General features: G+C 34.4%; 1 protein-coding gene across 2 annotated transcripts; it reads right to left on the bottom strand.

Annotated features, from left to right (window-relative positions):
• Nucleotides 1–6,292: 6,292 nt before the first annotated feature.
• Nucleotides 6,293–8,909, bottom strand: LOC147389078 (protein LURP-one-related 12-like). 2 transcript variants are annotated; one of them, XM_086419953.1, is made up of 2 exons: nt 8,573–8,909; nt 6,293–6,849 (listed from the first exon to the last, which is right to left on the bottom strand). In XM_086419953.1, exons 1-2 carry the CDS (start codon nt 8,795–8,797, stop codon nt 6,451–6,453), a joined length of 624 nt encoding a protein of 207 aa, XP_086276079.1. In that variant the 5' UTR covers nt 8,798–8,909; the 3' UTR covers nt 6,293–6,450. The 2 variants fall into 2 exon arrangements, with proteins under 2 accessions (XP_086276079.1, XP_086276080.1); XM_086419954.1 differs by having other exon boundaries at nt 6,293–6,831; nt 8,573–8,904.
• Between the last annotated feature and the right edge of the window lie 15,097 nt (nt 8,910–24,006).

Genomic DNA, 24,006 nt, shown 5'->3' with positions numbered 1-24,006 from the left:
AACTTTGAACTTTGATGAGAAATTGAAAGTAGGAAGATACTGAGGTATCAGATACTTGGTATAAGTGGGAGTTAGATTCCTAAGGATGATCTTAACTTATTTTTTTTTTCTGAGTTCAGTCCCACAACTGAGTAGCCTTAGCCTTCCTTCAGATGGTGAATTTAATAAAAGTCTTATCATACTTTTTCTTGGTCATTTCTAGATCTCATCTTATAAGTTCGATATTTATGTTGAACGAATATTGATCAATGAACTCCTTTATCAATTCAAGCCATGTTATAACATGAAATGAGTCCAATGACATTAGTCAACGTAAAAACGACATGAGTCCAATGACATGTGTCATTTTTTATGATCAAAATGGTGATTGGTTGATATGGATAATGGTTTGTAGGTTAGGCTTATGGGTATGGAGGTGGATTGGATATGGATAATGGTTTGTGAACTTTAATGTATTGGGCTTGGGTTTTAGGAAGGGTTTTGAGTTATTTGAAATTGGTTAGGGTCATTTTGGAAGGGTGGGTAGGTTTTAGGTGGTGTGAGATTGGATTTAGGTAAAGGGATAAGGTGAGAAATTAATTTTAAAGAGTTGAGGGTTCGTGGGTTTTAAGCGGGCTTGGGGTAATTCAATTTTGAGAGTGGAGTAGTGAAAGGTAGGGAAGATGGGAAAGGTCCCAAGTCTCATTTAGTGGATCCCTTAAAATTTTAAGGGGTTTTAGGGATCTTAAATCAATGAAAATGCCACGTGTTGACAAATTAAGCTTTCTAGGCCCGTTGGTGAATTTTATTGAAAATCAGATATTTTTTATTTCGGGAGCGTAATGGTAAAGGTTGGGTCCATTAGACCCTTAGGGGGGTCTTAAGGACCTCAATTTGATAAAAAATGTCACTTTTTTAATAATTTGGGCCTTTGAGACCCTTTGGCAAACTTTGTTGAAAATCGATATTTTTGGGTCCTTTCAAGCAAGAGTCAGTTCAAATTGGGGTGTCTACAGCATGAGAGGTGGATTTATTGATTGGATTATCCTAATTGGTTGATTGATGGTTTAGATTTTAAATTGATTGGTTCGATGGATATTTGATTTTTATTATCGGTTGATTGGTTCGATCTTAAAGGATTTGTCCTAACATGAATATCACTATCGTCACCCCACCTTTCATCAATCTAATCATTCGCTTTGTACCTTGAGTTGGGGTACAATAAGTAAAACTTAGAATTTGATCAACTAGGATCCAATATCTGATTTTTAGAATTTTGAATTCAACTTTATGTTTCGATTTTCAATTGTTATTGATAGGTGTCATTCCATGTAAAATGGAGATTGTCATTTTATGATTTATGTGATGAAAATCATTTTTTCACAAGAGAATTTTTTATTTTTCAAAACGTGGAATTTCTAGATTTTTTCAATTTGTCTAAATATTGTCGAAATATTTATTTTTAGTTCAAAAGTCGTGTTTTTTTGGGAATCACAGTCTCTACATGAGAGTCAAATTATTTAGGGGCATTTTTATCATTTTTGCAATTCTTCGTAGATATATTTGTTTTCACTGATTTTAGACTCATTAGACTTGAAATCACATTTCGAGAGTAATGAAAATACTTTCGAGACATTTCGGAGGTGTGGGACTTATGAAAGGTATTTTTATCATTTTATCAAATTTTCTAAATTTTAATAAACGGTTTTGTTTTATTGCAATGTGATTCTTTCTAAGTTTTAAGGTCTCATTCTCCTAATATTGTGTAGAGATTTTAAGCTACGTACTTTCTACGTTGAGTATAAATGTGTGGCGATCGTAAGTGTGAGTAATTTTTAAGTTGTGCATTTCTACGATAGATAGAATGGGGAAGGTCCAGAAAACAAAACGGAAAAGGGATTCTCACAAATTTTTGACTCTTTACACGTATCATGCGCTCATCATTAGGGATTCACAACAATTGAGTAATGAGTAGTTGAATCATGCTGTCACAAAAATAGGGTGTTTACAATGGAACACATGTAAAGTTAGAGATGGAGAGCACATCATCCCGACCGTCCAAAATGCAAAATGCAAAATGGCAAGTCACTAAATGCAATGAGACGTTATGGAGTAGCTGTTATGATTAGAAGTAAAGGTTTTGTGCTAATGATCACACCCATTCTAAATAGGGAACGTTTCTCGAGATAATGGCAAGACCTCTCGTATTCTCGAGAAGGGATAACTATAAAGGTCAATAATCCAATCCTACTCAATATAAAGGTATGGTAAAGATAAAAGTTTGCCTTATTGGCATGGCAAAGTAAATTAGTATATTCACGCAATCCTATGCCATGAGTATCAAGCTCTAAGATTTTAAGAGATATCCCAAAGATTTAGGGACATGAAAAGGGAGATTCTAATTGGATTTAAGATCCCTATGATCATGTGATCCCCCATGATCAAATCCCGAACAAATGGAAAATCCTAATCCCTGGGATATCCTATGTATTTGAGGGAGGATGAAGAGCTATGGATCGCTTTGGCCCCCTCTCGAATTGAGCTAATATCTATTAACTTTTTATGCAACTCTAACTTGATCGTTGGAGGATTATTGGTAGGTTCCACACCGGTGCCATCATAGAGGAACTAGTAGCACCTTTTTGAAGTAACAGAGCTGAGTAAATTGAGGTAAGACTCGAATTTGCCTCTATAGGTACAATTATTGTTGTATCACCCTAAATCACCTATGTTATTATAGAGATATTTTCATGATGTCTTCCGCTAAAATGAAAAAAAAAATTATCCAATTTGTTTCATGGAACATCAAATGTAGAAAACTTTTGAATATATATGGGATCTAAGAGAAAAGTTGAATTTTTTAAAATTATCAAATTTTTTGGCCTTGGATATAGGTTTTCCAAGGTTCAGATTGTGTATTTACACAGAGAGGCTGAATGTCGAGAGCTTCGCTTGAGAGATTTAAGATTATCTGAGTGAGCACCTCTGTCTAAGATATGAGGGTTAGGATTTTTGAAGGAGAAGGAGATGAATGTAGAGGTCTCTTTCGATCTTTTTTTGTTTTTGTGTTAGGGTTTTGAATAGGTTTTATAGAGAGAGACAGGTTTAGAACTTCAGATCTATTTTGTTTTGTTCAGATTTGTGTTTTAAATGGATCCATAGAGGTCGCAATAAATATTAAAAAGAAGATGGATGGCGCTGTTAAAACAACATAGTTATTCACTTAAAACACGAGAATAAATCTAAGTCGTTAGATCGAGCGCAATCTAATGGCTTAGCTGATTAGGTCTTTGGGATAAAACGAGAGAGATTTACTTGGCAAACCTAACTATTTTATTACAAAACTTTCTTTAGAGTTATTACTTAGTAAACTTGGGTGCTTACTTCAAATTTTGAAGCGGCCAACCTACTTCAAAATTTTGAAGGAACCCTCATCGTTACAAGACATGTCTCATTTTGAAGTGGGATGACCGCTTCAAAGTTTTTTCTACAAACCTTGGAGTGGGATTTTATATCATAAAATTCAAATTGATAAGGTTAGTTTGTTACTTAACATACCTTGAAATGGATCCTAACCGCATTAATTTGTGACATCTAAAAACATGATCTAATGTCGCATGGTTATAAAGGAAAAAAATTTAAGAAAGAACTTTGAAAAAAAATAGTTAATTTTCACTGTTTTATTTTAGTTTTAAATTTTGGAGTTTGGTAGTCATTCATTTTCAACACATTCGATCAAAAGCTCATAAAGGATTTTGATTTGAACTTTTGTCTTTTGAATTTAAGTTTTTCTTTGAAATCTAGAAGATTGTGGTATTGGATTGCCAATTTGATAATACATGAGGGCCCAACGACCTTTAATAAGATTTGAAATCTAAGTAAGTTAGCCATGCTATCATGATTAATAAACTAAAGTTTGTTCAGTAACATACTTGATAAAGTAAGGGATTTTTTGTAAAAGAAATTGCAACAGATAGGTCTACTCGATAAATCTCTCTAAAAATATTTCCTAGTTACACAGACTGAATTAATATGGACAGTTGTGGGGCCTCCACAAAATAATTTTAGAGGGATTTTATTGCCACACTAACTTTTGCTAGCAACACCTTAATTTAGTGTTGATAGTACAAGTTAGTGTGACAATAAAAGCTCTTTATTTTTATATTGAAAAACACTTTCCTTACTTAGTAAGATTTGACATCTTACTAAGGATGGTTGGGCTCAAATGGATTACCAATTGGGAATTGAACACTACGACCCTCTTGGTTTCATGGAAAAACTCCGAACGAAGAAATATTTCTTTTTGGGCATGATTCAAGATTTTGAAAATGGACAATTACCGAACTTCCAAATTTAAAATTGAAATTTAACCGTGAAAATAATCTTTTTAAGATTTTTTATTTTTCTTTTTAAATAATAAAGTTCATAGAATTTTGTTCTCTACATCCCTATGGCATCGAATCGTGTTTTTAATGTCACAAGATGAGCTTAACAATCCTTATTAAAATTTGAAATCCTACAAAGGTGGTAAGGCTAAACTTAGGCGGTGCTTGTTTGCGCTATTTTTCAGTGCTTATTGCTGAACAAATTAAATTCAGCACTTTTGTCAAAATAGCGCGTTTGTTTACTCGTGCTTATTGTTGAAAATAAGTGAAAAAAATTCAGCACTATTTTAATGCTGAAAAAAAGTGCTGAAGCGGTAAGCACTTCATTTTTTTCAACACGGACAAGTATGCCCTTTGTTTTTTTGAGCATGGACAAGTATGCCCTTATTCTTAAAAGGATATTACCTCTTATATTCCATGGATAAGTATATAAACACCCCACAAATTAATAAACCCACACCATAGCTAAATTATTTTGTCTTATATGGGTTAAAAGTTTTGGAATGAGTTGATTTTTGGTGAGGATGATCTCTACAATAAGGAGATCATCCTCACCAAAAATCAGCACATCTTGAAACTTCTAACCCTATCAAAATAAGTTCAAGAACCGTAAATTGTCCCTTTTTTTTTTTTTGAAAACTATTTTTAACGAGTTAGAAGTTTCAAAATAGGCTGATTTTTAGTGAGGATGATCTCTAGACCATATAAACCATCATCACTAAAAATTTGCTCATTCCAAAAACTTTAATCCATATAAAACAAAACAAAAAATGGCTATAGTGTGAGTTGCCCTTATTAATTCATAGGGTGCTTTTATAATTACACATCCTTCATTTCCATCGAAAATTATTCATCTAAAATTAAGTTCTTTTTAAAGTTGATTTCAAATTTTGGTGACTTGTATGACATTATTATTTTTAATTTGAAATTTGTGAGCTTTTTATAAATAGAAATTATTATTTATAAATTGAAGATTTGGTTATTATTTATTATTTAAAAATAAATTATATTTTAATTTTATAAGAAATAATATATTTTATTGTGTTTGATAATAAATAAGCATTTGAAACATGCAAACAATGTATAATATGATTGTAAGGATAACAAAGACAATTTATCAGTTTCAGCAATGTGTAACAAACATGATTCAGCATCTAAACAAACAACTTTTTCAGTACTTAAATTCAGCACTTATAAGTTTCAGCGCTTAATGCTATTCAGCACTTATTTTTTTCAGTTTAACAAACAACACCTTAGTCTTTGATATATAAGAGTGTGAAATACTCTTTCACAATTTCACTTATCTGTTATGTATTTCAATAAAATTGTAATTTTCAAACTCATTGATTCAAGGTAATTTTACTCTACAATTTTAGGGGGATTTTCAAAATAAAGGTTATTTTGATCAAAATGACATGGAAATAACTGTTAGGGTTTGTATTAAGTTCGTCTCCACTTCTTCATTATACGAGTTTGAGTTGTAAAAATTCAAGAAACGATCGTTTCCCTGTTTTTAAGATTTTTCTTTTAAATCTCCTTTTTTTTTTTTTTTAGAAAATCAATATTTTAAAATTCTCTTATTATGTAATTTTTCTAACTTCATCTTCATATTATTATTTTGGCCACCCCAAGTAAAATTTTGGCTTCACCCTCTATCAGATCATGTTTTTAATGCAACATCATGATGCCATCACGAAATTTCCATTTCCACTGTTGATTGGAAAGAGATTTTTTATTTGTTTTCTATTTTGTCAAATAGGCTGCTATTCATGCCAGGCTCTTCGTAAAATATTTCCAAATGGCGGGCTCACAAGTGGATTATGATTGGGATGTCTCATCAGTCCATTTTGGACGTTAGTTTACTTGAAACTTGTTTTATAATGTTCGGTTAATTAATAAGCACCTAATAATCAGATATTCTTGTCCCCTAATAAAACAGAAGATATCTCTAACCTTAATAAAATCTTACATTTTTTTATGATTTATGAAAAATAAAGAGCTATTAAAAACAACGATACCCGACAACAGATTACACAACGACCCATTTTTTGCCGTTAAAAAAAACATGTGAAAAGAAATCAGAATTTCAGTGCTTCTGCGTTGGATCCAACTCTTCTCCATCATCAGCGTTGATCTGATCAAGCACCATAACCAAACCCATTGCAAAAACTTCATCAAACCCAGGTTTCAAGCAAAGCAAGAAAACGTCCTTCCCAAGCACCACATTTACTGATGAGTCAACCTTCCTCTTGATCTGCGCCACCTGTTCGTGCGATGTATTGTAGATAGTGCAACATCGCTCCACGAAGGAGCCCTCGATCTCGTACACCTCGCCTGGGTTTCCGTAAACTACAGAGGTCACGCTCGACCGTCCCAACATAGATGATCTTCGGACGCTGAAGATAGGTTGCTGACCTTCGATTCTTTCACCTAAGAAACCTTCCCAACGTTGATGGAGACTCGGTCTCTGATTCCAAAAGCACACCTACAAGTTAAAACAGTGATCTTCCCCGAGTTGACTCGGAATCGCTGAAGGAACGAGTCCCAATCTTAATTTTGCGATAAATCGGAATTAGATGTATGTCCACAGCCCCTTAAATAATTTAAGAATTAAAAAAAGGGGGCAAAATTAAGAAAAAGAAAATTAAAAAAAAAAAATTGAGAAATTTTGGTTCCAATTTCCAACACACTACTCATTTTAATTCCAAAAAGGGTATAACTAACATCTTGAGAATAAATTATTCCATCGAATAGGAAAAAAAAATAATTTTTTGCATAAATCGATGATCATATTAGCAATCCAACGACACAACTCTCTAGATTTCATCGAAAAAGTGGATGAAAAAAGAAGAAAAATAATTTCTTTTGAGCTTGATCAAAGTTTTGAAAATGGATGATTATTACTTAAACTTTCACTAACTCTAAAATTTAAAATTAAAATACAATCGAAAATAAACTTGTGATTTCTTTTTTTAAAGTTCATAGAATTTTGTCCCATGCAATCTTGAAGCATCATAATGTTTTTAGAAGTCATGAGGTAAGCCTAAGGACCCTTACTAACTTAGAGGGTGAAATCCATACTAGCTTAATAAGGTTAGTCAGACTCATAAAGTAAGGTTCGCTGAGTAACAAGTTTCGTAAAATAAGGTTCCCTTATACTTGTCAGACCTGCAAGGGAGTTTTTGTTAAAATTGATTTTTTCTTACTAAGTAAGTTTGAAATCTTACTAAGGCTCGTTGAACATAAATAGATTATCAAATTAACAATCCAACACCACAACACACTAGATTTCACTGAAAATCTTAGCTCCAAAATAAAATTATTATGAGGCTTGATCCAAGGTTTTTAAAATGGACAGTTGCAAAACTTTCAAATTTAAAATTAAAATTTAAGAGTGAAAAATAATATTTTTGAATTTTTTTCCCCCAAAGCTAATTGAATTTTATCCCTCTACATCCTTGTGGCATCCGATCATATTTTAAGGTGCCATAAGTGAAGTCAACGACCTTAGTAAGATTTAAAATCTTACTAAATTAGTAAGGTTATACATACTCTTTTATATATAAATTCCAAGGAAAGAAAATCTCTTTCACGATTCAACTAACGTGTTATTGGCTTCAAATAATCATAATTTCAAAAATCAGCGAGTCAATAAGTCAACTTTACTCGGTAATTTTGAGGAATTTTCAAAATAAAGGTTACTTTGATGAAAATGACAGGAAGCTAATTGTTAGGGTTTGTAATATGAGACTAATTGTTTGGGTTTGTATTCATTCTTAGTTTGAGTTCCAAGAAGTCAATAAACTTTTGTTTCTCTGTTTTTAAGATTTTTCTTATATATATATATATATATATATATATATATAATCGATCTTCTAAAATTCCTTTATCATTTATAATTTTCTAATTTCATCGTTATACTATTATTATTTCGCCCCAAACCAGTGAAATTCTCTGGGTCACCCCTGGGGATTGGATCATGGTTTAGTAAGGCTAGTCGGACTCTTTATCGTTTTCGAAATTAAAATGAATAACGCAAATTTTAAAATTTTAGAGAAATATATTGGTAAATCAACCAAAAAAGGTAGAGAAATAAAATTGCTGAGTTTCCACCTTTTCAGTTTTCATTGGATAACTTGGTGAATTGACTCGTTCCTTTGGGGATCTAGAGTGAAAAGGCGATGGATTTAGGAGCTGAGTCTACTGACCTTTCTGCTAACAGTGAGGAGGCCCTTTCCAGAAGCGTCCATTAAAATGAGTTCATCTTGTTCTCGAGCGTCTGGGCCGTACGAGTCGACTCGGTAGAGAACAACTCCTTGTGAATCGTAGACAGAGAAGCCGTCTCCAGTGCAGAAGAGAGAGCTCTTGAACACTGTAAGTTGGGTCTCATCGTCGAAGCTTAAAGGCCCTTCGATGGTTACTCCTCCTCTCATGGTTGCCTTCAACGCCACATGAGGCTCTTATTTATTAATAATTCTCGCATGGCGACTTTCTTTAGTCTCGCTTAGCTGTCTTACCCTGTTTCTTTACTATTCTTTCGTAATAAAGAATAAGAAAAATACTGGAATGACAAAAACGGAGATATAAAGGTGATAAAATGATTTGGTGGCGCGGACATAACCGTATATACTTTTTACTCATATTTTGCGGAAAAGCATCTACGGTAATATGCACGACACCACAAGTTTTTGTCACCATTTATCTCCCATTGTGTTACCCTAGCACGACTCAAAGAATAATGCTGAAGTCAGCTCAAGATTGTACGTCATACGATAAGGAGAGATTTACTCGGCTCCACTTTTATTACAAAAACTCCCTTGGAGTTCTCACAACTCCATGGAAGCCTTACTTTATGACTTTTGTTACCCACCAAACCTCACTTTATCAAATTAATCTTTGAGTTAAAAATTCAAATTTCTACCATTAATTTATTACTTAACATACCATGAGTGGATCCTATTTGCATTAGTTTATGACATCTAAAACATGATTTGATGGCATAGCGTTATAAATGATAAAATTTTAAGAACTTTGAAAAAAAAAAAAAAAGTAAATTTTTATTATTTAATTTTTATTTTAAATTTGAGAGTTCGGTAGTTGTGAAGGATGTTTTACGTTGGGTACCAAGGGGTGACACAAGATACCTAAGGATTTGAATTAGAGACAAAAATCCGAGCCAACTCGTTCGAGGGTAAATTCGGTGACTAAGTCACAAAGCAATCATGGGTTCGAGTCTTCATCATTCGAGGAAATATTAGGTCAATGACGTATGGTAGAACTGTTCAATCAGTCCAAATCCCTAAAAATTAGGGATTATATCAAAAGTGATTAAAATCTTAGTAAGGCAAAATTTCAAGGAAGAAGGAATGTATGAGGATGAGATATTGACTAGATACTTTTCAAAATCACTAATTAAGGTCTCTTTCTAAATTGGATAAGAGTAAAATCGATAACAAGATCTAAAGAGATTCTAGGATTTCATCTCTATAAATAGATGGATAAAAGTACTAAAAGATTTTAGGGATTCTAGAGTTTTTGTACTAAGGTCCTGACTTGGGCGGTGGAGAGGTGTTACTGCAAACACACCTAGAGGCATAAGGAGTGAAAATAAAAATACATCATCAAAGATCCCTAGGTAGAATAAATTTTTGCATCTACAATTTGGCGTCGTCCGTAAAAACGAATAAAAAATACTCACGAAAATCAAAAGGTGGGATCGAATAAGAATCACTTTTACGATTCTCAATCTACATAGGAGATTATGGTGCGTGTTCTTAATAGTTAAAAGAAATCAACAAGTAGCGTGGATCGATGAACAATGGGAAAATTTTTGGTACTTCATTGGGTTCTGATTTGGTTGTTAAACCCTTTGATCGGCATGGGTTTAATCAGATCAAAAGTAATGGCACATCAAGAAATCACTGGTAGCAATTTAATTGTGTTGTAACGGTGACAACGATCGGTTAGTTATGATTAATTTGGAGTCTCTATGACGGATTAGTTGTACAAGGTGATAGGTTAGTGTTGTTTTGGGGTAATAATCATTGGAAGATGCACGAAAAAAAGAAACGTGCACATTACGAAACAGAGTTTGTAAAGAATAAAAAAATATCAATTAGTGGGCCCATCACAAAAAATGGGTAGAGTATTGGAAGTTTTTTTCTACAATTCTATCTATAGTGTTGCGTCAACATCAAGAGGAAAAAATAAATACCGAAGCTAAAAAGATAAAGGTAATGCTAATTATACTACCAAGGTATTCTAACATGGATGTGTAAAAAGTATGATGCACAGAAAGAGAAAAAGTAAAAACAAAAAAAAACTATGCATTTAAGGGTGGTGATATAGTTAGGGATATTATAGATATGGCCAAGTATATGTGTTATTAATGTATTGCACGTGGGGATGCTCACACGAAGCTGTAAAAATTTATGGGGTTGTTATCACCAAACCACTTTGGATATGGCTAGGCTTATGTGGGAGTGGTTTACATTGTGATATACTCCAGAAAGGGTATACATTACAGGGAGATCACCAATTCTAATCGGTTAGTACCACTCAAAAGAGTTGACTTGATCTACCCAGTTTTACTTGGAATCTAGCTTTGCTCAATCTACCCAGCCCTACCCAATTTTTGTTCATAATGATTGGTTTGTGCACAGCATGGAGCCATAAAATAAGATATGTTTTTATTTGAGTCATGAACTTGGCCAAGTCACAAGACTCCACTGAGTCAAGTTTGTAGTTTAAAATTTTGATCAAGTTAGGAAATTATGTCCAATCTGTGACTAGATTGGGGGTTCATTCTGTCCCCAATTTAATCGAGTAAAATGGTATACATTGGGGCTCACTTTTAGCCTAATTTATGAGGTATAATTTTTAAATTACAACTGGGGCTAATAATCGTGTTATATTCCATACATGTGCCATTGTTTTTTGTTGGTATTGCTTAAGAGTTGTAGGTTGCAGAGAAAACACTTAGCAAACCAGACTCATATTGGGAGTCCAGTCCAAATCCTAAGTCACTCATATGGGGACCACTTAGTACCATACCTGACTCGTTTGTTAGTGGTCTACTTCCTAAGTCTGTCATACAGGTCCACTTAGCGTAACCCAACTCATATTGGGAATCCACTCCAAATCCTAATTCTGTTGTGCAGTACCACCTAATGCAATCCGACTCATATTGGAAGTTTGGTCCAAATCCTAAGTCGGTTGTATGGGAGTACTTAGAACAATCCGGCTCATATTGGGAGTCCGATCCAAATCCTTAGTCGGTTATATGAAACTACTTAATGCCACACCTGACTTGTTTGGGAGTCCAGTCCACATCTTAAATCAGTTGTATGGGACCACTTAGCGCAACCTGACTCATATTGGGAGTCTGTTCCAAATCTTATGTCGGTCGTATGAGATCACTTAGCACAACCCGACTCATATTAGGAGTCCGGTCCAAATCTTAAGCCGATCGTATGGGACAACTTAGCGCCACACCTGACTCATTTGGGAGTCTGATCCACATCTTAAATCGGTCGTATGAGACCACTTAACACCAACCCGACTCTTATAAGGAGTCCGGTCCACATCCTAAGTTGGTTGTGTGGGACCACTTAGTGTAACCTGACTCATATGGGGAGTCTGGTCCACATTATAAGTCAATCATATGGGATCACTTAGTGTTATATGCAATTCATTTAAGAAGTTTGGTTTACATCCTAAGTTGGTGGTGTGGGACCTCTTAGCATCAAACCCAATTGTTTGGGGTTCGCAAGTCTTGGCTTATTGGAAGAGCCAAGTTTGATTGTTTGGGATTGGAAAATATTGGCTCGTTGGGAATTAGCAAGTCTTGATTCATTACTAGAGTCAAGCTCGATCGTTAGGGGTTGGCAAGTCTTTACTCATTACGAGAGCCAATGGGGGGAGCCAAGCCCGACTATTTGGGATCGGTAAGTCTTGGCTCATAAGGGGAGCTAAGCCCGATCATTTGAGATTTGTAAGCCTTGGTTTATTGGGGGAGCCAAACCTGACCATTTGGAATTGACAAGTCTTGGCTCGTTGAGGGTTGGCAAGTCTTGGCTCATTACGAGAGCCAACTTGACTGTTTGGAGTTGGTAAGCCTTAGCTTATTACAAGAACCAAGCCACACTGCAAGGAGGTCAACTTACAATGAAAGCTTTGGCTCATTATGGGAGCTAAGCCTTGTAAGGGGGTCAATACACAACAAAAATCTTGGCATGTAACGGAAACCAAACCCAATCATTTGGGGTGGTTTTTTACTAATAAAAACTTAGTTCATAAAGAAACCAAATTTAGCCAATGAGGGTTGGACTAATTCTTCCTTATTTTTAATAATGATTGGTTCGTAAAGGAGCCAGGTTTAACCATTAGGGATGGGTTTAATTGATTTTTGTTCTAAGTCTGACCATAAAGGGGTAATATCTATTGGCTTAAGAATTTTAGTTCATGATGGCAATAAATCCAATTGATAAATAGAAAATGACAAAAAAATTGAGGAATAGACAATGTATTTGTAAAAAAAAAATATCTCGAGGCATGTAGCAATCTAACGATTCAAATAAACTTAGGTAATTATAATCATCACACTTTTGAAGGTAAAACATGCAGATGATGCATGACATGGACATTGACTGAATAGATCTTAGACCTTGAAATGAGAATTTATAAGGTGTGCAGCCATGTGTCACATGGTACTGTTCATCTATTCTTGGGCACTTGGACTAAAAATGTAAAACCCCGAGAGAGGGTATTATGGAAGATGGTTTTTGTTAGGTACAAAGAGTGATATGTGGCACCTAGGGATTCGAATTAGACACGAAGATCCGTGCTAACTCGTCTACGGGTAAGTTCGTTGGCTCAGTCACAAACCAATTATGGCCTCGGATCTTAGTTGGTCGGGGAAATATTGGGTCAAGGACGCATGGTAGCGCTGTTCAATCAGTTCAAATCCCTACAAATCAGGGATTATATCAAAAGTGATTAAAATCTTAGTGAGGGAAAGTTTCAAGGAAGAAAGAATATACGAGGATGGGACACTGACCAGATACATTCTAAAATCAGGAATTAAGATCTTCTTCTAAATTGGATAAGGGTAAAATCGATAACAAGATCAAAAGGGATCCTAGGGTTCATTTCTATAAATTGATAGACAGAGGTACTAAAAGGTATGAGTTCTCTTTCCTCTAAATTTTACATTATTTTTGTACTAAGGTTCTGACTTGGATGTCGCAAAGATGTTGTTGTAGGCACACCCAAGGGTGCGAGGAGTGGAGATAAAAAAACATCACCACAAATCACAAGATAGAGCAAATTTTTTGCATCTATAGTAACCATCCATTTTCAATACTTATGATCAAGTTCAAAAAGGTTTTTTCTAATATTCTTTTGAATCCAAGTTTTTACATGAAATCTAGAAGGCTGTGGTGTTGGATTTTTAATTTGATAATCCCTGTGGGCCCAACATTCCTTAGTATGATTTGAAATCTTACTAAGATAGTCATATGCTAGCCCGATTCATATGGTAAGGTTTCCTCAATTAACAAACTTGGTAAATTAAGGGAGTTTTTGTAATAAAATTACAACAAATAGGCCTATCTAGTAAATCTCTCTATAATAAAACGGTCTCATGTGCAAAAAATATCGGACATACACTCTTCTAGGGAAAATATTTGAAGCGGTCGTTCCGCTTCAAAATTTTGATAGAACCCACTCCTTTGATTTACCTTTGTATTACCCAATGAGGTATTTCAAATTAACAAAAAGTAATGGAGTGGAATAAATATAAAAGGACACGTGTCATGTTACCAAAATTTTGAACTCCTCAAATACACAGAAATATCCCATTAAAGCCTACTCGTTTAATCCCCACTCGCTATAAATAGTTTTTATAACCATTTTTAAGAATAATGTTGAAGTAACCTCAAGATTGAACCTCACATTGCACACCCTAATGTGAAAGTTTAGATACAAGTGAGAAAGCATATATGGTTCTAAAAGTGCCTTGGCCACTTTTTCACATCGAAAAAATATATAACAAATTGGGGGCTTTTCTTAGAATTGGGATTCATCATCTAGTTTAGGTCTAGCAACCAAAAGGTAACTCTAAAATGGATCTGGAGCCATCCATGGATAAAAAACATGTGCAAAGAAGGTGTTAGGCATCAAAACTGCCCAATCTGTCTCTACTACAATCCAAGACTAACCTATGATCAACGTAAATGATGAGTGTTTCCAAACACTCAATTATACACACAATTTTCGGATATTTATCTTGATTTTTGTACCTATTTATCCATATTAAGATAATAATCATGATAAGCCTCAAATCACCACGTTGCATGTTAATTAGGCTTAATTATATATAAATAAATTCATTTACTAGATAAATCTAATTACGTGTGTTTCTTGTGCAGAAAATCAACAAATTGGAATCAAAATCTCAAGACAAAAGCATTTGGGCCCACTTTGAAATGTCCTAATCCTTTGGAATGCCCTAATCCTTAACTCATATTCTCCTCTTTTATCTTTTTGTGCAAAGAAAAATGGAGGCTACTTTTAGACTCTTCTACACACATTTTCTCTATAAATAGAGTCTTCATTTTTAGATAAAAGGTCCCATCTTTGTTCTCTTATCCAAGACTCCTTTAATCTAAGGCTCTTAACCTATTCTCTTATTTTTTGTATTTTCATCTTCTAGTTATTTTCTTTTGGTTAAATAGTCTTGTAAGAAGTAGAAGAAGAAGAAGTTGTAATTTTCTCCATGAAATGAAAAAAAGTTCTTTCATCTCTTATCTTCCCTCTCTTGCAATGACATTAGGCTAAGTTCCCCTCCATTGGAGAGTGGAAAAGCCTAGAGCAAGTTCTTGTGTTATTTCTAATTTTATGCCTTTCTTTTATTTAAAATGCTTATGAATTCTCTTTAAGTTTCTTGCACATTTTATTCTTAATATAGATACTTTATGCTTAGATTAGATCAAGATAATGTATGCTTAAATTAGATAATTTGTAGTAAGAAATTTTCAAAGAATTCTACTTTGTTTTTGTTCCCTTAATTCATTTTATTTGCAAAATTTTTCGATCTAAGGAGCTAACACCAAGCCCATATGATTGAGTTATAAAAAGGCTAGAGACTAGGAATTGCTCATTAACATGTTTTAGGTAGATCCACCTCCAATGGTGTTTTAATTCATAAGTTTACTTGCTTTTAATTTCATTTACTTTAGTTATTTTCTAGCAATTTTACATCTTCTTATAAGTTCAAAAATACAAAGAAAAACAGTTTTAATTCCTTTTAGTTAATTTGGATTTTGTCTTCTTAGCTTAGCTCTATTCCTTCTTTTTATTGGGTTCGATCCCCTACTTGCCCACAAGTAAGGTAAAAGTAAGATTATTATTAACTCCGGTGAAAAGAACAACGATAGTCTCATCAGTAAAGACAAAAGTCAACCAAAAGAGACTAAGGTCAACATTGAGGTCAAAGAGCTAAGGGGGGTTAAACCCGATCATCATCATCTCAACTAGTTGACCAATTGAACTCTATGGGCTAGATTTTTCAAAATTGAAATTCCCCACATAAACTCTCGAAATTTTCACACATAAATATATTCTATGATTCTATATTGCAAAAAAAAAAAAAAAATTAATGAATCAATTTCTGAAAGTATGCAACAAAATTTGAATTTTGCAAGAATGAAATTCGATTTAAATGTCACGTATACAATCATTGTATTAAATCATGAGTCATTTTTATAATAAAAAATGAAAGTCAATTTGAGTGGCATATGCACAAAAATTATTGAGTAAACTCACGTGCCAATTCTATAAAACAAGAAATGATTTTTATCCCCTACATGTATAAAATTCCATGAGTTGAATCAACATGGTTCTTATGAAAACTTCTTGGATTAAATTGACTGCTAAAACCAGTAAGTCGACTTGTACTCCAAAAAAAAATCAATGTGATCAACACCCACACCATGAATGTTTTATAAAAAAAAGAGTTTTAGCTCCCCTACATGGCGAAAATTAGTGAGTAAACCCAAAACCATATTTTTTTCCAAAGAAAAGTTTTTCCTTTAAGGCACACCATAAAAGCCAATGGGTTGACTAAAAATCCCAAGTTACATACAAATTAATGCTTCTAGGAAAAGAAAAAATAAGGAAAGGAAAAACAATATAATGGTTGATCAAACGTCCAGTCACATAAAATCTTGAATGCAAGATCATAATTCTTTTATTAGGAAAATAGAAAATGTGTGGTTGTTGCGATGCCTTTAGAATTGAAAAAGGATTGAGGTTGAGAGGTGATTGCACGATCATGATGGGGTTTTTATAAGCATGAGAGTGGCTTAGATGAGTGATTGACTGAGAGCTAATGATGTTGAGATTGCACACGACAAAAGCAGAGAATGGTAGTAAGAGTTTGACCAAGAACTGGAATGACATGTAGGGCGCAAGGTGTAGCTGCAGTAATTGGGTTTGTTGTGTTAGAGAAAGTGAAATCATAGGGGCTATGGGGCTACTATTATGAGGCCGAGAATGGAATGTGATGAATGAGAAGATGAGTGATGTCGTGATGGTCTGTGGGTGAGATTGGAGGGTGAAGAAGTGATTGTGATGGTCTATGGGTAAGAGAGAGGAAATGGGTGCTGAAACCAAGAGTGTGGGGTTGTGTGGGTGGCTGAAAACAATGAAGAAAATAACGACATAGGAGTTAGAGGCTTGTTGTAGGTGAGTGAATAAAACAAGAAGTTGGAGGATTAATGGAGGGCGTTTGAAATGATGAATGGGGGAAGTCGAGAACATTCTATGGATGTCCAGGTTGTGGTTAAATGGGGAAGAAGATGGGTGACAAGAGTGTTGGACATCGAAGACGAAGGTTAGGTTAATGGCTTGTGCTATAATGGTTGAAGTCGATAGGATCAATGGAGGTTTAGAGTAGCTGCTGTAATGGTGAGCTTCTCTTTCCCTATTCTCTTCTTTCTCTAAGTTTTTCCTATCTATCTCAACGTGGGAGAAGTGCTCTTTATGTTAAAATAAATTTTAATAAATGTAAATTAATATTTATTTAGAATTGATTTAAATAAAATTAATTTAGTTTGTTTTAAAATGATATTTGAAAGTTACTTTATATTTGTGTATTTTTTTGTTAAAGAAAAAATAAGTATTTTTTAGAACATTTCTATTAGTTGATATCTTTTTACATGGATTGAAGATTGTAAAAGTACTTTTTGGTTCTTTTTTCAAATATTTTGTAAATCCCACATTGCTTTCTAAATGTTTTGGAGGGATTTTGCAACCTATAAATAAGAACATATTCTCAACTTTTTCTTCATTCTAAAGACTCTCTCCTTGAGAGCTCCTAATGGCTTTTAGCTATATGAAAATTTAATAATTCTTTTTGATTATATGAAGAAAAGAAATAAAGAGAGAGAAAAATTAAATATTAAGGAGTGCCATCCAAATTTGGATAGGCATCAAGACTGACCTGAAAGGTGTCGAAGGGCCCACAGGGTGCTTAACATAGTCTTTGATCCAAATAAGTGCCTAGTGGTTCCAATGGGTTTCATACCTATTGAGTTTTTTAATCCATTTTCAAATGGATGTGACTTTTGTAATTGTTATTTATTTATAGAGATCAATTCTGTTAAAATTTATTTATTAAAATTTTTTTTTACAAAAAAGAGACATTTTTATATTAGAGATTCTGTGTGACAGATTTTCTTAAAATAGTACAAATTTTGAGGAAATATACAGTTGTGATAAAACTGGGCTCTGTTGTGTCATGAAGATAAGTTTACTAGCAACCCATCTGCATCTTCGTGTTCAATCGGAGTGGGGGCATCTATTGTCTATAAGACAACGTAGATTACTTCATGCCTCAGAGCAATCTTTTTTCTTTTCAAGTTCTATTTTTTCTAACACTTTATATAATGAGAGAGTGTGAGTCCTTCTTGAACTCTTTTTTCTTCTTATATAATTTTATGTGAGAATGAAATTGCAGATTTTTTTTATCCCTCTCCATCTCTCAACGTAACTACCATTCTTTTTAGAGATCGAGTTTTACTTAATCTCTCCTCCCCTCAATCTTGTTTTGTCAAACTCACTCTTAAAGTCCTACTAAAATAAAACTCTTCTCCACAATTGAATGAATGCATTCCAATTGTTCGATAATCTTATATTTTTATCGATTTAGGATTGGCTTGACGAATAAAAAGGGATTAGTTTTTTATTGTTTGAATTTAAGATTAATTGGCTTGATTGGTCGATTTTCAAGATTAATTGGCTAGATTGATCGATTAATGATTGATTTAATTATTTAGAGATATTTTAATTGGGTTAATCGGTTGCGATCTTTTCGGTTAAGTTAGTGTGATTAAAAATCAAATTTAAAATTTTTTAATCAGTGAATTAAATTCATGAGTTAGGATTGATAGATGAATTGTTTTAAATCTTTCATTGGTCTCAATTGATTGGCTTAATTTGTTTATTTTAACATTCCATTTTTAATTGAGGTTTATTAAGTAAAATTTAATTTTGACCAACAAAGATCCAATACCCAATTTTGGATTTTTTAATATTTTAAGAGTTTTTATTTCAAGTAAAAGTTTTAATTTTTTGATTATAGCTTAAATTTTATTATTTTTTGTGAGAAATTCTCTATCATTTCATGTGATAATTTTTATCACTTCACGTAATTTGAGGGATGTCATTCCATATATTGAAAATCGTCATTTTATGTGAAAATTGTCATTTCATGTAAGAATTTTTGTTTTCCCAAGAGTTGGGGTTTCTAGACTTTGCAAATTTGTTCAAATACTGTCGAAAAGTTTGATTTTTTCCTAGGGTTATATTTTCCTAACGAAATGATGTTTTTAAGTATGAATTGAGGGTCAAGGACATTTTACTCATTTTATCAATTTATGCGAATTTTGACTGAGATTTATTTCAATTTCAATGTGATTATTTCTAAGTCTCACGACTTCATTTTTTTAGTGTTGCGAGATTTCTAAGTTGTCAAAACGTGTAACAATTCTAAGCATGCGTAATTTCTAAGTCGAGTGTACCAAGAAGAGAGAAAGGATATAATGAAGATAATTGGGAACGAAGTGGTTAGGAAAGAACTCTCACAAGTTTTTGACTTTTGGTATGTACTTTGCACTCATTATTAGGGATCCACACAATTAGGCGATAAGTTGTTCGATTAGGTGGACGTAAAATGGTGTGTCTACAGATGCTCTTATTTGGTAGAGGATGTAAACAAATTACATGGCAAATCCGTGTTGGTTGATAGTGTGATTTCTGAATGCCAAAGCTAGTGACATTTATTTTGTAGTCTGATTTCACAATTTATCTGGGCATTCAGATCTTTGAGGGTACGACTCTCCTTGGACTAAAAGGTATTAGCTCTTGGAACGTGAGCTCTCATTGATAACGAGGGTGTAAGATCTTCGAATTTGGAAATTCTTCTTGATTGATGCAACAAGAGTATGCACTAGTAGGAATAAGGCCTTTGATGTCGATTTATAACTGATGTTATTGTAACGTCGTCTCTAACATCGATTCAAAAATCAACTAACGTCTTAAATGTTGGGTTATGACATCGGTTATAAGCCAACGTTATATTTTTGGAATAATGTCAGGTTTTGATGTTCTATCCTCAAAGGTAAGTAAATAATAATAAATATTGGAAATAGTAATTATTTTATAACGCTAGTTTTATAAAAAACTGACATTATATTTAGGTTTGTTTTTTAATAATTTTTTTTTCTCTGGGTAGTGTCCTATACAAATAGAAACAATATTTAACCTACTGCAATCTGCAGAAACAAAAACATGCATCCAACCCAAAGAAACAGAAACACACATGCAACCTGGAGAAATAGAAACTTGTATATATGCATATATGCAACCACCACCACCATCATCACAAACATGGTTTCAAAATATTAGTTTCTAACGTTCAAAGGTTCTTACCTCTAAGACAGTCATTTATAGGTTCATAAGCATGCATATATGTTTGATAAAAACTAATTAATAAAAAGTAAAGAAAAACTAACCTAGTTAAAATAATAAGTACACACAAAAAGACACTGAAATTTTAACGTGGCAAAACCTTTCAATGAGGATGGAAAAAACTATGAGACAAATTGACAACAAATCACAATATCAAAATAAAGAGTTCAAAAAGGGATACCCAAACCCTAACTCAATTTTTACAAGTAATTGGAGAAAATAATTGGGTTACCTAGCTCATAAGGCTTTACACATGTCCAATACCAATATTAACATCCCTTATAGTCCATCATGGTCAATCACGACTATGACCACTACCCCTATCACGACCAATCACTACTACCACCACCATGCATACCATGATCCCCATGTACCATTACCACCAGTACCATTCCACCACACCACCACATTGATGGTACCGTCATCATCTTATCATAAATTAATATTTTTATACTCTCCTTACCTTGTGGGAAAGTAAGGGATCGAGCCTAAGAAAAATGGGGGATGTTACTAAGTTAGCAATGTTAGTACCATGTTTTGTAAATTCCAAGATTAGTCGTATGTTGTCATGTTGTAATTACTGGAAGACATTGTTCGTATGCATTACAACAACGACAAATCCATAATGTATCAAAACTAATCAAGGACAAGGGACATCTTCACCCGTGGAGCATAAGAACACGTTATTATCGAAGCATCTTGTGAGTGTTCTAAGGTCATCCCAAAATCAGCTCTATCTCAAGGGAAACAGAAGCTGTTGGCAGGAGTGAAGGATCCACCGTCAACCATCGACAGAACAAAATGAGAAAACATCTATCGATGGTAGAAGCTTAAATTTGTCGATTCCACCGACATAATAGACATCGGTTCCACCGATGAACAATCTATCGGATCCACCGTCAGCCACCGACAGATCAAAATGGGAAATCTTCAATCGGTGGCAGAAGCTCTAACGTGTCGGTCCCACCGATAGAATAGTCATCGGTTCCACCGATGAACAACTTGTCGGTCCCACCGCCATCCACCGCCAGAACTAATTGAGAAATCATCCTTCGGTGGCAGAAGCATAGTTCTGTCGATTCCACAGGTATATTGCTCATCGATCCCACCGATAACTCTTGGAGGTTCCACTGACAGTGCTGCCGATAATGTTCAACGGTAAGATTTTCGACCGTTATATTTGGTCGGTGTCACCGACGGGATTCAGGTGCCACCGATAGGAAATCGTTAAGAGCAGTTTCTATAAAAGAAAAGCTCTATCCTTCCTTCTTCTATTGATCAACATCTTCTAAGTTAAGCCCAAACGAATAAGTACATTTCAAAAGGCTTAACAAAGTAAGAAGAATCATGAGGTGAGTCGAAGCCATGCACATCAAGCTACTTCATTTGGGTTGATCAAGCTTCACTTACTTCATCCTTCAAGCATTTACATTCTAACATTGAGCTAGGCGAGGAGCCATAGAGGAAGGAAGTAGTGAAGAACCGAAGAATAACAAACTCACCTCAATCGTCATAATTGTGAGTTTGATTTGTTTTGTTTTAAATTTTAAAAATACTCTTGTAGTAATTTACTTGATTTCTCCTTCAAAATCAAGCACTTGATTGAGTTGCGGACTCAAGTTGAGTGATAAAGGTTACTGAGTTTCCAAAGTATAAAACTCTGACAGTTTGAGTGGATGTGGTTCACTCAATCTTAGGGTTGCATAATCAACCCTGAAAAATTCTATGTGCGGTTTAAGGTGAACCAAAAACCTCAATTTTAGTAAACACTAAAGAACCATCGATTGGAGTTCTCTTGGGAGTGGACGTAGGCACAGTTGCTGAACCACTATAAATTGCGTGTCTCGTGTTCTTCTTTAATTTCCTTATCTTCATGTAAATCTGAATGTATATCATGATTGCTCATAGCTTGCATAAATCTTTTGTTCCATGAATGATTTGATGAATGTATCAATAGAACGAACTCATTAAAAATTCAGTCACACTTAAGTGTTCACATTTAGAAGAATTTTTAAATAGTCCTATTCACCCCCCCTCTAGGTCTATACATTGTCAAAGCCTGTAATTTCAATTGGTATCAGAGCAGGTTACTCTAGAAAGGTCTAACAACGCTGAGTGATTTGTGGCTTTGCATCATGTCTAGAGTCGATAAATGGTCCTCGACTCGTCCACCTATGTTCGAAGGCATCAAGTATGCCTTCTGGAAGAATAAAATGATGATATACATCAACTCTCTAAGTAGGGATGTGTGGACTTGATTGAGGAAGGTTGGGAACCTCTTGTTGACATCATCGAGGTAGATGGTGTCACTACCTCTGTTCCGAGACCATCAAGAAAATGGACAGAATAGCATAAAGTAGACAGTAGCAACAATTACAAGGCTCTTAATGTCATTACGAGTGCCATTTCTGATGATGAGTATCAACGGATATGCACGTGTCAGTCGGCCAAGCAAGCATGAAAAATTCTAGAGGTCGCTCACGAAGGCACGAGTATAGTAAAAAAAATCTAAACTTCAATTCCTTCGCACTCAATTTGAAAATATTAAAATGGAGGAAAGCGAAACTGTCCAAGAGTTTTACGCACGTCTAAGTGACATTTGCAACTCTATGTTTTAAGTAGGAGATATTGTCCCTCAAGGTAGGATTTGTGCAAAAATCCTAAGATCCCTGCCTAAGAGATTTGTCTCTAAGGTTACCTCAATTGATGAATACCGAGATGTGGAAACAATGATCGTTGAGGAACTTATGGGGTCTCTCACTACCTTCGAACTCCATCTCGAAGGTCCTCCCTCAAAAGGGAAGACTCAGGTCTTGAAGACATCCTCTTCGAAGTCCACGTCCAAACGAACATCTCGTATCGGGTCTCAACCTCCTCCCATGATCATAAGAAGATATTGATTGATGAGGATAACGAGACTGATCAAATGAGGAAGACTTAGCTTTGTTAGTTTCAAAGTTTCAAAAGTTCTTCAAAAGAAGAGGACCTGGTAACACTAGTAAACGTAATCATCCGATAGATAGACATGCGCCTATAGGTAGAACCGTGTCTAAACTAAGAGAAGATACTGAGTGTTACACATGTGGTGGTCTTGGTCACTACTCAAATGTGTGCTCCACTAAATCCAAATCCAAAGGTTTTTCTAGACCTAAGACTAAGGGCACAACAATGGCTGCTAAGGCTACATGGGATGACTCTGATGAGTCAGAAGATGAAGAAGAGTTAGGTTCTCATTCAGATGCTGAAAACCAAGATACTTTTTGGATCCTTATGGCTGCCACCACAGTCTGTATTCCGGATGGGGATGAAATTGAAGAAGAACTGGACTGTGAAAGTCAGAATCACTCCTTAGTCACTTTTTCATCTGATAAATAAGGAGAAGATGAGGACAGTGATGAACTTGAGCTTCAATCTGCATTTGACCAACTGTTTGTTAGTCATGTAAAACTAACCAAAAAACACAGTCAAGAAAAACTCCAAAAGGAACAGTGGCATGCCCAATATAAGCAAGTCTGCGAGGAAAAACTCTCTATGGGCCTTGAATTAGAAGATATTAAGATCCAACTCTCAACAGCCTTAGAAAGACAGACCAGCTTGCTCTCTACATCGG

This window comes from Akebia trifoliata, chromosome 12, assembly GCF_017979445.1.
Source record: "Akebia trifoliata isolate Shusen 1 chromosome 12, ASM1797944v1, whole genome shotgun sequence".
NCBI lineage: Eukaryota > Viridiplantae > Streptophyta > Magnoliopsida > Ranunculales > Lardizabalaceae > Akebia > Akebia trifoliata.
Note: the sequence above shows the minus strand (reverse complement) of the source record. Positions and strands in the feature narration are given on the sequence as shown.